At 41.3% G+C, this 11,929-nt stretch overlaps 2 protein-coding genes across 3 annotated transcripts in view; one reads left to right on the top strand and one right to left on the bottom strand.

Annotated features, from left to right (window-relative positions):
• Positions 1-249: 249 nt before the first annotated feature.
• Positions 250-6,526, bottom strand: LOC118392502 (guanylyl cyclase-activating protein 1-like). Its single transcript, XM_035784538.2, has 4 exons — positions 6,192-6,526; positions 4,285-4,434; positions 4,098-4,191; positions 250-3,996 (listed from the first exon to the last, which is right to left on the bottom strand). The coding sequence occupies exons 1-4, from the start codon at positions 6,387-6,389 to the stop codon at positions 3,869-3,871; spliced, it is 570 nt and encodes a 189-aa protein (XP_035640431.1). The 5' UTR covers positions 6,390-6,526; the 3' UTR covers positions 250-3,868.
• Positions 6,527-11,141: 4,615 nt separating this feature from the next.
• LOC118392587 (golgin subfamily B member 1-like) overlaps positions 11,142-11,929 on the top strand; it is a 31,973-nt gene continuing 31,185 nt past the window's right edge. For both annotated transcript variants that reach the window (XM_052460488.1, XM_052460487.1), the window contains exon 1: positions 11,142-11,286. The gene's annotated coding sequence lies outside the window, so the exon portion shown is untranslated. The remainder of the gene's footprint in view (positions 11,287-11,929) is intronic.

The raw sequence follows: 11,929 nt of genomic DNA, 5'->3' as shown, positions 1-11,929 counted from the left end.
CCAGCGAAGAGCCCGGATCTCAATCCCATTGTCCACGTCTGGGACCTGTTGGATGTGAGGGCTAGGGCCGTTCCCCCAGAAATGTCCGGGAACTTGCAGGTGCCTTGGTGGAAGAGTGGGGTAACATCTCACAGCAAGAACTGGCAAATCTGGTGCAGTCCATGAGGAGGAGATACACTGCAGTACTTAATGCAGCGTGTGTCCACACCAGATACTGACTTACTTTTGATTTTGACCCCCCTTTTTTTGTTCAGGGACACATTGTTCCATTTCTGTTAGTCACATGTCTGGGGAACTTGTTCAGTTTATGTCTGTTGTTGAATCTTATGTTCATACTAAATATATACACATGTTAAGTTTGCTGAAAATAAATGCAGCTGACACGGAGGACGTTTCTTTTTTTGCTGAGTTTATTTCTAGGTTTCCTTCTCTTTGATTCTAGATCTTGCGTTCCCATGAAGTCAAATTGCTTCGTTGGCGTAAATGGCTGTGCTGATAGTATGAAATAAGGTTGGCAAAATAATAATGTAAATGAAAATTATGAGCAATAACTGTGAACAAAAATGTTAATTCTTCTTGAAACCTTCATTTTAGGAGGGGGAGGGGTGGTTCCACTTTATTTAGTAGATATAGACAAGTTTACTCAATAGCAATTTTTCTTTTTTACATGAGTAAAGTTGGTCATCGTTTTACGAGCAGAACGGCATGGTCGAGAGGAGAAACTTTCTTTCCAAATGTTCTAAGAGGTCAAACCCATTCATTTTTGAGACACGGTTGTCACCAAAACAGTGTTGTATTCATTAGTTATGTCATGGCTATTTTCAAAGATTCAGTATAATACATTAAAAGCGCAAAATATTTTTCAACAAAAATGACTGACAATATCCATGACCGTTTTCATGACAATTAATCATTTCCCAAAATTCTATAATGGTCAAAGCCCATGTACTACGTAGTCTCTCAGATTCTCTTTAAATTATATGTGGGAGGGTTCTGAGCTAAAGCAGTAGGTAGTAGCAGTCCACTTGTCTCATTGGTCCTGTGTACATTACATTACATTTAAGTCATTTAGCAGACGCTCTTATCCAGAGCGACTTAGCTCAGTTGGTTGAGCATTGTGCTTGCAACACCAGGGTTGTGCATTCAATTCCCACGGGGAACCAGTATGAAAATGTATGCACTCGCTACTGTAAGAAGCTCTGGATAAAGAGTGTCTGCTAAATAACTAAAATGTAAAATGATCAGCTCTCCATGATGGTTCTCATCCTTCCTTATAACAGTGGTGCATTGATTTAGTATATGTGGTTAGTGGTGTGTTATGGGCAGCAGTTGTAGATTATTAATGCTTTCTGGGATGACGGGTGCCATGTTCCTGGGTACTTGTTTATTTGTCACTAGCCATTCCTGCCCCAGTGAATCCCGTAACAATGGTGATGACAATGGCCTCCTCTTGAACCAGCTTTGGGATGTGCCTGCAAGCTGCGGCTGTATTTTAGAGATGATTAAAGGCCTTTGTCCAGCACAGCACAATGCAGTCTGTCCTGCCTGTCTGCAGAGGTAAAGCCAGTACAGTCAGATCCACAAGGGGAGTTTTGGTGGTTTTAGGTCCTCACCCTGACTGACTGTGACCTCAACTCCTTTTTATTTGGTTTGGGTGTTTTCTATATATCAACCTTTTTGTAGTGCTTTATGGATGTGTGTTACCATGGAAATGGGCCCTGGTTGTCATGGAAACCATATTGGCACGGTCTGTCTTGTGACTCACCTCCCTGTCTCCCTCATTACGCCACAGAGACTGTAATGTCTGTTAGGCATTTTGATTTCTAAAACAATAGCGAGCAATTAAAGCTTTGGGAGTGTGATGAAAATATTGTTGGACTTGTTGGCTGCTTTTCTTTCACTCTGGTCCAACTCATCCCAAACCATCTCAATTGAGTTGAGGTCGGGTGATTGTGGAGGCCAGGTCATCTGATGCATCACTCTCCTTCTTGGTCAAATAGCCCTGACACAGTCTGGAGGTGTGTTGGGTCATTGTCCTGTTGAATAACAAATGATAGTCCCACTAAGCGCAAACCAGATATGGAGTATCGCTGCAGAACGCTGTGGTAGCTATGCTGGTTAAGTGTGCCTTGAATTCTAAATAAATTACCAACAGTGTCACCAGCAAAGGACCCCCCCCACACCATCACATCACCTCTTCCATGCTTCACGGTGGGAACCACACATCCGGAGATCATCCGTTCACCTACTCTGTGTCTCACAAAGACAGTGGTTGGAACCAAACATCTCAAATTTGGACTCATCGGACCAAGGTGATAGATTTTCGCTTGTCTAATGTTCATTGCTTATGTTTCCCAAGCCAGTTTCCTCTTATTGGTGTCCTTTAGTAGTTGTTTCTTTGCTGCGATTCGACCATGAAGGGCTGATTCACGCAGCCTCCTCTGAACAGTTGATGTTGAGATGTGTCTGTTACTTGAACTTTGAAGCATTTATTTGGGCTGCAATTTCTGAGGCTAGTAACTCAAATTAACTTTTCCTCTGCAGCAGAGGCATCTCTGGGTCTTCCTTTCCTGTGATGGTCCCCATGAGAGCCACTTCCATCATAGCGTTTGATGGATTTTGCGACTGCACTTGAAGACACTTTCAAAGTTCTAGAAATGTTCTGTATTGACTGACCTTCGTGTCTTAATAGTAATGATGGATTGTCATTTTTCTTTGCTTATTTGAGCTATTGTTGCCGTAATATGGACTTAGCCCTATTTGGTAAAAGACCATCTTCTGTATACCACCCCTACCTTGTCACAACACAAGTGATTGTCTCAAACGCATTAAGAAGGAAAGAAATAAAAAAATATATATAAAGTAATCAAGGCACATCTGTTAGTTGAAATGCATTCCAGGTGACTATCTCATGAAGCTGGTTGAAATAATACCAAGAGTGTGCATAGCTGTCATCAAGTCAAAGGGTGGCTACTTTGAAGAATATCACATTTTTGATTTGCACACTTTTTGGGGGGTTACAACATGATTCCATATGTTTTAGTAAAAAATTAAGAAAAAGACTTGAATGAGTAAGTGTCCAAACTTGACTGCTACTGTATATAAAGTTCATTCTAATGCCCACTAGGCGAGAGCAGTGATCATTCATGCATCATGTCTCACACTCACAGAAACAAATTTGCACAATTTTGTTTTTTACATTTTACTGTCTTGTAGGGTAAACATTAGAATGTAGTTCTGTTACGATATTCCTTCAAGTTAATGAAGTCATAAAAATGCTAACTTTAATCTCCTCACAACTGGGCCAGTGCAATGTTAAAACATGCTGGTCTTGTTTTTTTTTTACTAAGTGCATTTTGTGACAAGTATCAAATTGAAGATCCCTAACTTGTGGAAGTACCTGTTTCTTGAGGAACTGGACCGTTTAATCATGGCACAAAATAAACTTGGGTTGTAGTCATATTTGAGCTGACTGTTCTGGGAGGAAAGTAGATTAATTATAACTTCCACCAATAGAACCCCACCACTCCCTCCACCCTCTTTATCCTTCACCCTCCTTATGTTATGACCTAGTTGGGTCTCCGGTTCAGCTGACGGTGTGAGAGATGATCTTTCTCTCATTATGTAGACCTCTCAGAGATTTAGATCATGCACAAGGGCACTAACCAGCCAGCGATGGTTGACTGAGTCATTTGTTTGCAGGCAAAGGGCATTTTTCATCGTCATTCAACCTCTTGTGAATTCCGACAACAAATAATGCATTTAAAGCATGGCCCTTCGGCATTGCTAAGATAAAAATGGTCTTTATACAAATCTGAAATTTTGAGAGGGCTCATGGCTCAGTTCCTATGTGGCCCTTCTGCAGACTCTAAACACTGTGCCTCCGATTGTGGATCATGGCGACAATGTGGGTGAGATCCAAGGTCTTCATCATCACTTCCATGAAGTCTTCGTCAGTGTGAGCCCCTGCCACAAACTCCTCCAAAGACAGCTCCCCTGATGGGTAGAAGACAAGTTTAAGAGGTTTTTAACCTGAAATTGAAAGGGACAGAACTGCAACCCTTACAAGTCTGACAAAAAAAGAAGTGGACACTCGCCATCTCCGTTGACATCTATCTTATCAAACACCCGGTTGGTGAACTCCTCTGCATCAACTTCCTGGTTTTCATTCCCATTGATTGCACGGATAGCCTGAATAAGACAAAAGGCAATAGTTAGCCTGCATGTCTTTGTGTGATACAAATTCCATTGTACAGCACTGCGTTACTGGACTGGTCTCTATACCTTTATGATGTTTAGCAGCTCACTTCGATCAATGCACCCGTTGCCGTCCACATCATACAGCTTAAAGTACCAGCGGAGCTTATGTTCCATTTTACCCCGCATCACCAGGCTTAGAGCAGCCACATACTCCAAAAAGTCTATGTAGCCATCCTGTAAAAAGGAAAGCGTGTTAGTTGGAACGTCTCTTTTTACCATCTCAGATTATCTCAGTCATCTCCTCAAGATGTAGGTGATCATGTTCTGCTTAGAAGATCCATTATCAGAGATGATAACTATGTATAATCTCTGGGGGATTATCTCCACACTGATCTGTGCCAAGGCCGTGGGAACACAATTAAGGATCTTAATTTGATCACCCTGTTGCAGGTTAACTTTCCTGCAATGTAAGACTTTTTAAATCTGTAGTGTATTTGAGGTTTTAAAAGGCTTCTGAAGTTTAATTTCCACTTTGACATTTCAGACTTGATTTTCTCTCGTGAAAAACACATCAACCCCTTCAAAAAAATGTCCATTAATTATAATCCACATAATTCACATTTCCTGTTGATATAGGATTATTTTCCTGCTATAGAAAACTGGCTCCCATTTAAGATCCTACAAAATTACTTGGCAGCATTAGTGCCCTCTGGGTCAACCCAAATGAGTCGCACTTCCCTCAGCTTTACACTGACACCCTCCCTCACTTAACTATGGCTGCGTTTACACTGACAGCCCAATTCTGATCTTTTTTTCACTAATTGGTCTCTGACCAATCAGATCAGCTCTGAAAAAGATCTGTGATTGGTCGAAAAAATACCAGTTAGTTGAAAAGAAATATCAGAATTGGGCTGCCTGGTTAAACGGAGCTGACGTGCACAATCTAAGATTGCATTCTGATTAAGAAGTGCAGTATGACAGGATTCAAACATCCCGTTTTATAACACAATTAGCAGCCCTGTTCACTGCACTGTCCTGAAGATCTGAAAATAGCAGTTAGTCACTCAGTTCTGTCCCCAGGGAATAGTACCATAGTACCAACCTCCCCAGCTACACCCATAAAACTACTAGCTACTGACAGAAATGGGAAACTCAAAAGACAACGGTCTATTCTGGCACACAGCTCTTGAGATCTGGACATTCCTTAGGCTTCAATATGATCAAAGAAATTGCTTGAATCTCCCTTTTAAGTGAACATTCAATATTCTGATCAGTGTAACCAACTGTTCACATGCATCATGTTCCGTCATTAAACTTTCACATAAGTTATTACTAATTAAAATCAGCTGTCACTGATGCTGAAATTATTGAATTGATTCTGAAATCAACCAGAATGTACTGTAGAATACCAGAATCTGGTGCTGTCTTTCTGAAGAGAATAGTAGATAAACTCAGACCGCACTCCTACCACAGAGATAGACAACTTGTCTCTCAAAATAATCCTCATACTAAATCGCATATGAATCCAATCCCAGCCTATTATAATATTATAATCAAAGGTGACAGGGTTACTAAATATAGTTGTGTAAATTGAGCCTTAGTACTTGTGAGACGATTAGCTTCTTCAAACTCATCTGGAAGACTAGTCTAAACAAAACCCTTGGATTCAAGAGATTCCCTATGTTTAACTGTAGATACTTTCTGGTTTAAGATGTACACTTTTTAAAATGTACTTTAGCATTTGGAAATGGAGAACTAGGGGTATTATTCGAGTATTGGCATTTTGACAATACTATATATTTAGGTGCACTTGTAATTAGTGCATACATTTACAATACAGCCTTATACATACCTCTGTTGGTAAGGTGTCCCCTTCACCATTTTGAGTGTGCCTGAGGCGTTCCTACTTTGACATAAATGTAACGCCTATTTTAGCCTATAGCATCCCCTTCGCAAGCAGCCTCGGTTCAATGAATGCCGCATCGTCTTACCTTGTTCATATCGAACGTGCGGAACATCTGCTCGATGTAGGCGTTGGCTTCAGCATCCAGTCCCCGGAGCCCAAAGAACTGCTTGAACTCATGCAGGGTGAGCTGACCCGAAGGACACTCGGTCATGAACTTCTTATACCAGAGGTGCTTCTCCACAGCCTGGAGATCTTCCACAGTGGATCCTGTAGAGTTACCCATGTCTGTACAGTCGACTGACTGTGTTGTGAAGTGTCGAAGGACGGGGTTGGCGGTCGACTTAAGAGCCCTGTTGGTCTACTGTGAAGGGGAGGGTAATCGCTCTTCACAGTCACACAACGATGGGACCTGGGGAGGAGGTGGGCACCGGCCGGGGCTTTTGTATCAGGTCGGATGGGCCACACCCTGTTGTGTTCTCCTTGTCTCTAATTGGCTGTGAAGCAGCTGATAAAAGGCTTAAGGTCCCATTGGAGGAAAGGAGGACTGTACACTGTCCACCAACCATGGGACAGGGACACTGACAAACACCGTGTTATTCTTTTCCCAAACTGATAAGCACTATTTAATGGCCCAGGCAGTCAAAAACGTGATATTCCTGTGTTTTTATATATATTTCCACACTGAGGTTGGAATAATACTGTGAAAATTATAGTATTTTTAGTGTAAGAGCTGTTTGAAAAGACTGCCTGAAATTTCAGCCTGTTTTAGTGGGATGGAGTTTTGGCCTGCATGGTGACATCACCAAGCTGGAAATGATTTAATAGACCAATAAGAAAGAGTTCAAAACCTCTCGGCCAATAACAGCTAATATTCAGTTTTCCCCTCCCCACTCAGACAACTCCCAGACAGTCCTAGCAAAATTCTTGCTTGAGAAATTGCTCTTTGACAATTTTAATTAAACCATCACAGTAAGGTACTTAATTGTTACCCAGAAATTATTTGATATTGAGATTTAAAAAATTGCTGCATTGGACCTTAAGTATTTTTTTGGGGGTGTCTGTACTTTAGTATTTATATTTTTGACAACTTTTACATTTGAAATGCTAAGACAGGACAGCAATATTGTCCAATTCACGTACCTATCACCATAAAGCAGTCATCCCTGCTGCCTCTGATCAGGCAGACTCACTAAACAAATACTGTTTCTAAATGATGTCTGAGTGTTGGAGTGTGCCATTTGGTTTTCTTAATCGAAGACATTTGATGTAACGCATTTACTTTCACTTTTACTCAAGTATGACTTTTGAGTACTTTTTCCACCACTGAATGCACTACAGCATCATTAGTCATACATATGAGCTTCTCTGGATCAGCAATTGTAAAGGAAATGCTACTGTTTCTGGAAATTATGTTTTCATTGAAGACTGAGCTCTTTAACACAACAACAGACTAACTCTTAGGGTGACAAGAAGTTCTCTAACAATCTGGAATCATTTCATGTTCTCACCTATTTGTAAGCCTACGTCAATCAGGACCATGTGTCTGTGTGGCATTTAACTGGAAAGGGAAGAAAATAGTAAAGAATGTCACAGTTCTGTGTTTAGTTTGGTTTATTGAGATTCCTTCACATTCATAGACCAAGTAGGCCCAGGTCATTACTCACAAATAACTTCATCATGACTACAAGACAATGCTTTCTGTATTACAGTGCCAGACTTTGATTCTTCATGCAGCCCAACAGGAACATTGAGGCCAGACAAGCAGTGGATTTAGCATAATGCACAATAAAGTACTTAAACTGTGGCGCTTAGGCCCAGATATTGTGGCACATCCTACAGTCGGTTAGAGGTTTCTTATTTAGACTACAGTACAGAGTACATGCTGTAGCTTTCACAGAAATCCCCAAAACAGTTTGCTTTACTGGTTCTTAAAGCTGGAATCCTTAATGGTGAAACTTTCATATCCGTTTGGGATATTACTATACTGAACAAAAATATAAACGCAACATGTAAAGTGTTGAGCCCATGTTTCATGAGCTGAAATAAGATCCCAGAATTTTTCCATTTGCACAAAAAGCTTAGCTTATTTCTCCAAAATGATATGCAGAAATGTGTTTACATTCCTGTTAGTGAACATTTCTCCCGTGCCAAGGTAACCCATCCACCAGACAGGTGTGGCATATCAAGAAGAGGAGGACACGTACGGCCAAATTTGAGAGACAGTGGTGCCGTTTCCCCTAATGTGTATTCCATCTTTAAAGGCTTTATCTAGACCAGGGGTGTCAAACTCATTCCCATGTGGGGCTGCATGTCTGCAGGTTTGTTTTTTTCCCTTTCAATAGAGCCCTAAACAACCAGGTGTGGGGAGTTCCTTACTAGTGGGTGACCTTAGTGGAGCAAGTTGAGAGCTTCAAGTTCCTTGGTGTCCACATCACCAACAAACAAACATGGTCTAAGCACACCAAGATAGTCATGAAGAGGGCATGACAAAAACCTATTCCCTTCAGGAGACTGAAAAGATTTTGCATGGGTCCTCAAAAGGTTCTACAGCTGCACCATCGAGAGCATCCTGACTGGTTGCATCAATGTCTGTTATGGCAACTGCTCGGCCTCCGACCGCAAGGCTCTACAGAGGGTAATGCCTACGGCCCAGTACATCACTGAGGCCAAGCTTCCTGCCATCCAGGACCTTTATACGAGGCGGTGTCAGAGGAAGGCCCTAAAAAAATTAAAAGACTCCAGCCACCCTAGTCATAGACTGTTCTCTCTGCTACAGCACGGCTAGCGGTACCGGAGCGCCAAGTCTAGGTCCAAGAGGCTTCTAAACAGCTTCAACCACCAAGCCATAAGACTACTGAATATGTAATCAAATGGCTACCCAGACTACTTGCATTGCCCCCCTATTCTACACTGCTGCTACTCTCTTATTATGTATGCATAAGTGACTTTAATAACTCTACCCACATGTATATTACCTCAATTACCTCGACTAACCAGTGCCCCTGCCCATTGACTCTGTACCGGTACCCCCTGTATATAGCCTCGCTATTGTTATTTTACTGCTGCCCTTTAATTATGTTACTTTATTTATTTATTTGTATTCTTCTTAACTGCATTGTTGGTTAAGAGCTTGTAAATAAGCATTTCACTGTCAGATTTACACCTGTTGTATTCGGGGCGTGTGACAAAATGTGATTTTATTTGATTTAATTCCTCTCGAGTACAAGGGAGGAGCGAAAGCCCTCCGTGGAATGAGTTTGACACCTGTGATATACACTGAGGATACAAAACATTAAGGACATCTTTCCATGACATAGCTTTCACCTGGACAGTCTATGATCCCTAATTGATGTCACTTGTTAAATCCCCTTCAATCTGTAGGTGAAGGGGAGGAGACCGGTTGAAGAAGGATTTTTAAGCCTTGAGACATCGAGTGTGTGTGTGCCATTCAGAGGGTGAATGGGCAAGACAAAAGATTTAAGTGCCTTTGAATGGGGTATGGTAGTAGGTGCCAGGCACACCGGTTTGTGTCAAGAACTGCAATGCTGCTGGGTTGTTCACTCTAACAACAGTTTCATGTGTGTAACAAAAATGGTCCACCCAAAGGACATCCAGCTAACTTCACACATCCAGACAACAGTCAACACATTTGCAACTTTAGGGATTATTGTTGGCATGATTTTGAACATAATGCTGCCATTCATATAGTATTTTCAGTTTGTACAAATAAAATAAGTAAATACAATAATAAAAGAATACACATTATAAGCATAGATAAAGACAATTCTGTATTCGTTCAACTCAATAGTGGTTTGAATTTCTGATTGACACAGTATAATGCAGGAATGGGAATAGTCTTGTGACAGACTGAACATGAATGTAATTGAGTAGATTTGGTTCTGGGTGCCGAGATTAGAATGTGAAAGACCCATTCCCTGTCTGGTGGCCCAGGAAACATACTTCTCAGTTATGTACAGTCACATGAAAAGCTGGCTGTGGGACAAAATAGCTGCTTAGTTAGACCCATATACTGTACATCCTATATATGTTACAAATGACAGTTCATATGTGGGTAGTGTAGTTGAATTGACGTTATCCCCTTTAGAAAAGTGTTACAATAGTGTGTTTAATGCCCGATTCTTCCCCTCCTGTTAGTGGTTTTGGAGAAGCTTTCCTTGAACATTATTATAGTAGTTTATGATATGAATATTCAAACATGTAACTTTCATATTGGCATTACAGTACAAGGAATACACATGCAACCGATACATGCATATACTGTAAAACACGAGACTGTTAGTAATAAATTAAATTTAAAAATTAAATGCTCAAGCTGAATGACTTCAGTAAGGTGCTCTTTCCATTCTACTTCAACTCTCTCCCAACTTTCTCACCACTGTTGCACTTAATTTTCCCAAAAGATCAGTGAGATCTTCTGATGTGATGTCTTGAGCAGGCTGTCCGGTTAGTGATAGGGTTTGTTAAAACTCTTAGAATAATTGTGACTTCTTCAGGTTTAAAGGGACTTGGCATGTTTACTCTGGTCACCCTGATTTTGTGTCAGGGCTGGGGCAGATCTGCTTGGCAACCCCTCCACCGCCCCTTCTACGCCACCAATGCAGGTGTCTGTAGATAGAGTCAAAGACGGACACGGTGTACCGTGCAAACAGTGTGGTCCACTTTAGCATCTGCACAAACAAGTTCACAGAGCGACTCACAAAGGTCAGAAACACTGTGGTGTAGTGTGCAAGTAGGAGAAGGCTTCGTCCAAGTTGCCTTCCATTGTTGATGATCAGATTGACCCGTGGGTCATGACCCGGCCCCATCCTAATAAATTCAGCAGTGTGGTTCCAAACGAAAATGGATAAGAAGGTTAATCGTGGTATAAAAAGACACAAACATTATCTTGTAAAAAAAACATTTTTTTTAAGTGTTTTGGCGCATGTTGCACATTTTTCGTTTTTTGAAATGTCCATGTCCCTAAGACGGTCTCTATAAAAATGGTAAAGGTCGGAATTTACAGACTCCCCCTTACTGTTGAGCAAATCGTCCACTGGCCAATCGATGTTCTGCAAGTTTTGTTTCCGGGATGTTTGGTGATGTGGCTATGCACAGAAATACAGCAGAGGCGATTTATCATATAAAAAGAATAAACAGACATCTGAGAAGCTTTCATACAGGTTAGTTGCTCGTTCTTTCAACTATCAGCACACCATTCACAGAGTTGCAATTTAGAACAGCTGCCACACGCTCCAATAAAACAAGGCACGGCGATATATTTAGACAATATTGTTATCGTTGTTAGCCAGTAAGCTAGCTAGCTGCTTGTCTACGTGCACTGAAAAGCTAAGTCGTTCGCTTTCTCTCTGAGATTGTCTACTGTGCTGTTTTTATACAAGCGCAACCAATACATCATAATTCCGATTTATGTATAAACATCAAATACTCTTACTATGGTTGGAGCCAGCACTGTCACAATGTTCAGAAAGTAAGCCATCCATTTCTCCCCATAATCTGCTGTTCAGGAGTAGTGGGCAAAACGAAGTGACGCAGCCGCAGTCGAATGGCCCTATTGTTCGGCAGTGTTCGGTTCTTCGGGTGACATTCGAACCCCGAGGCCCTCTGCACGAACTATCTGGGTCGCAGTAACAATAATGCCCGTAAATGTATGTTGCCACAGGTATATTATTGGCACAAAGGATGATTGACTGCAGTGGCGGTCGGGGCCATTTAAGATGAGGGAGGATGATACATTTTTATGAGTATGGCCTTATTTCTATTACAGCATATCGGATGACTCATTCACATTCACCCAGCTAACAT

This window comes from Oncorhynchus keta, chromosome 13 (assembly GCF_023373465.1).
Source record: "Oncorhynchus keta strain PuntledgeMale-10-30-2019 chromosome 13, Oket_V2, whole genome shotgun sequence".
In the NCBI taxonomy this organism is placed as follows: domain Eukaryota; kingdom Metazoa; phylum Chordata; class Actinopteri; order Salmoniformes; family Salmonidae; genus Oncorhynchus; species Oncorhynchus keta.
Note: the sequence above shows the minus strand (reverse complement) of the source record. Positions and strands in the feature narration are given on the sequence as shown.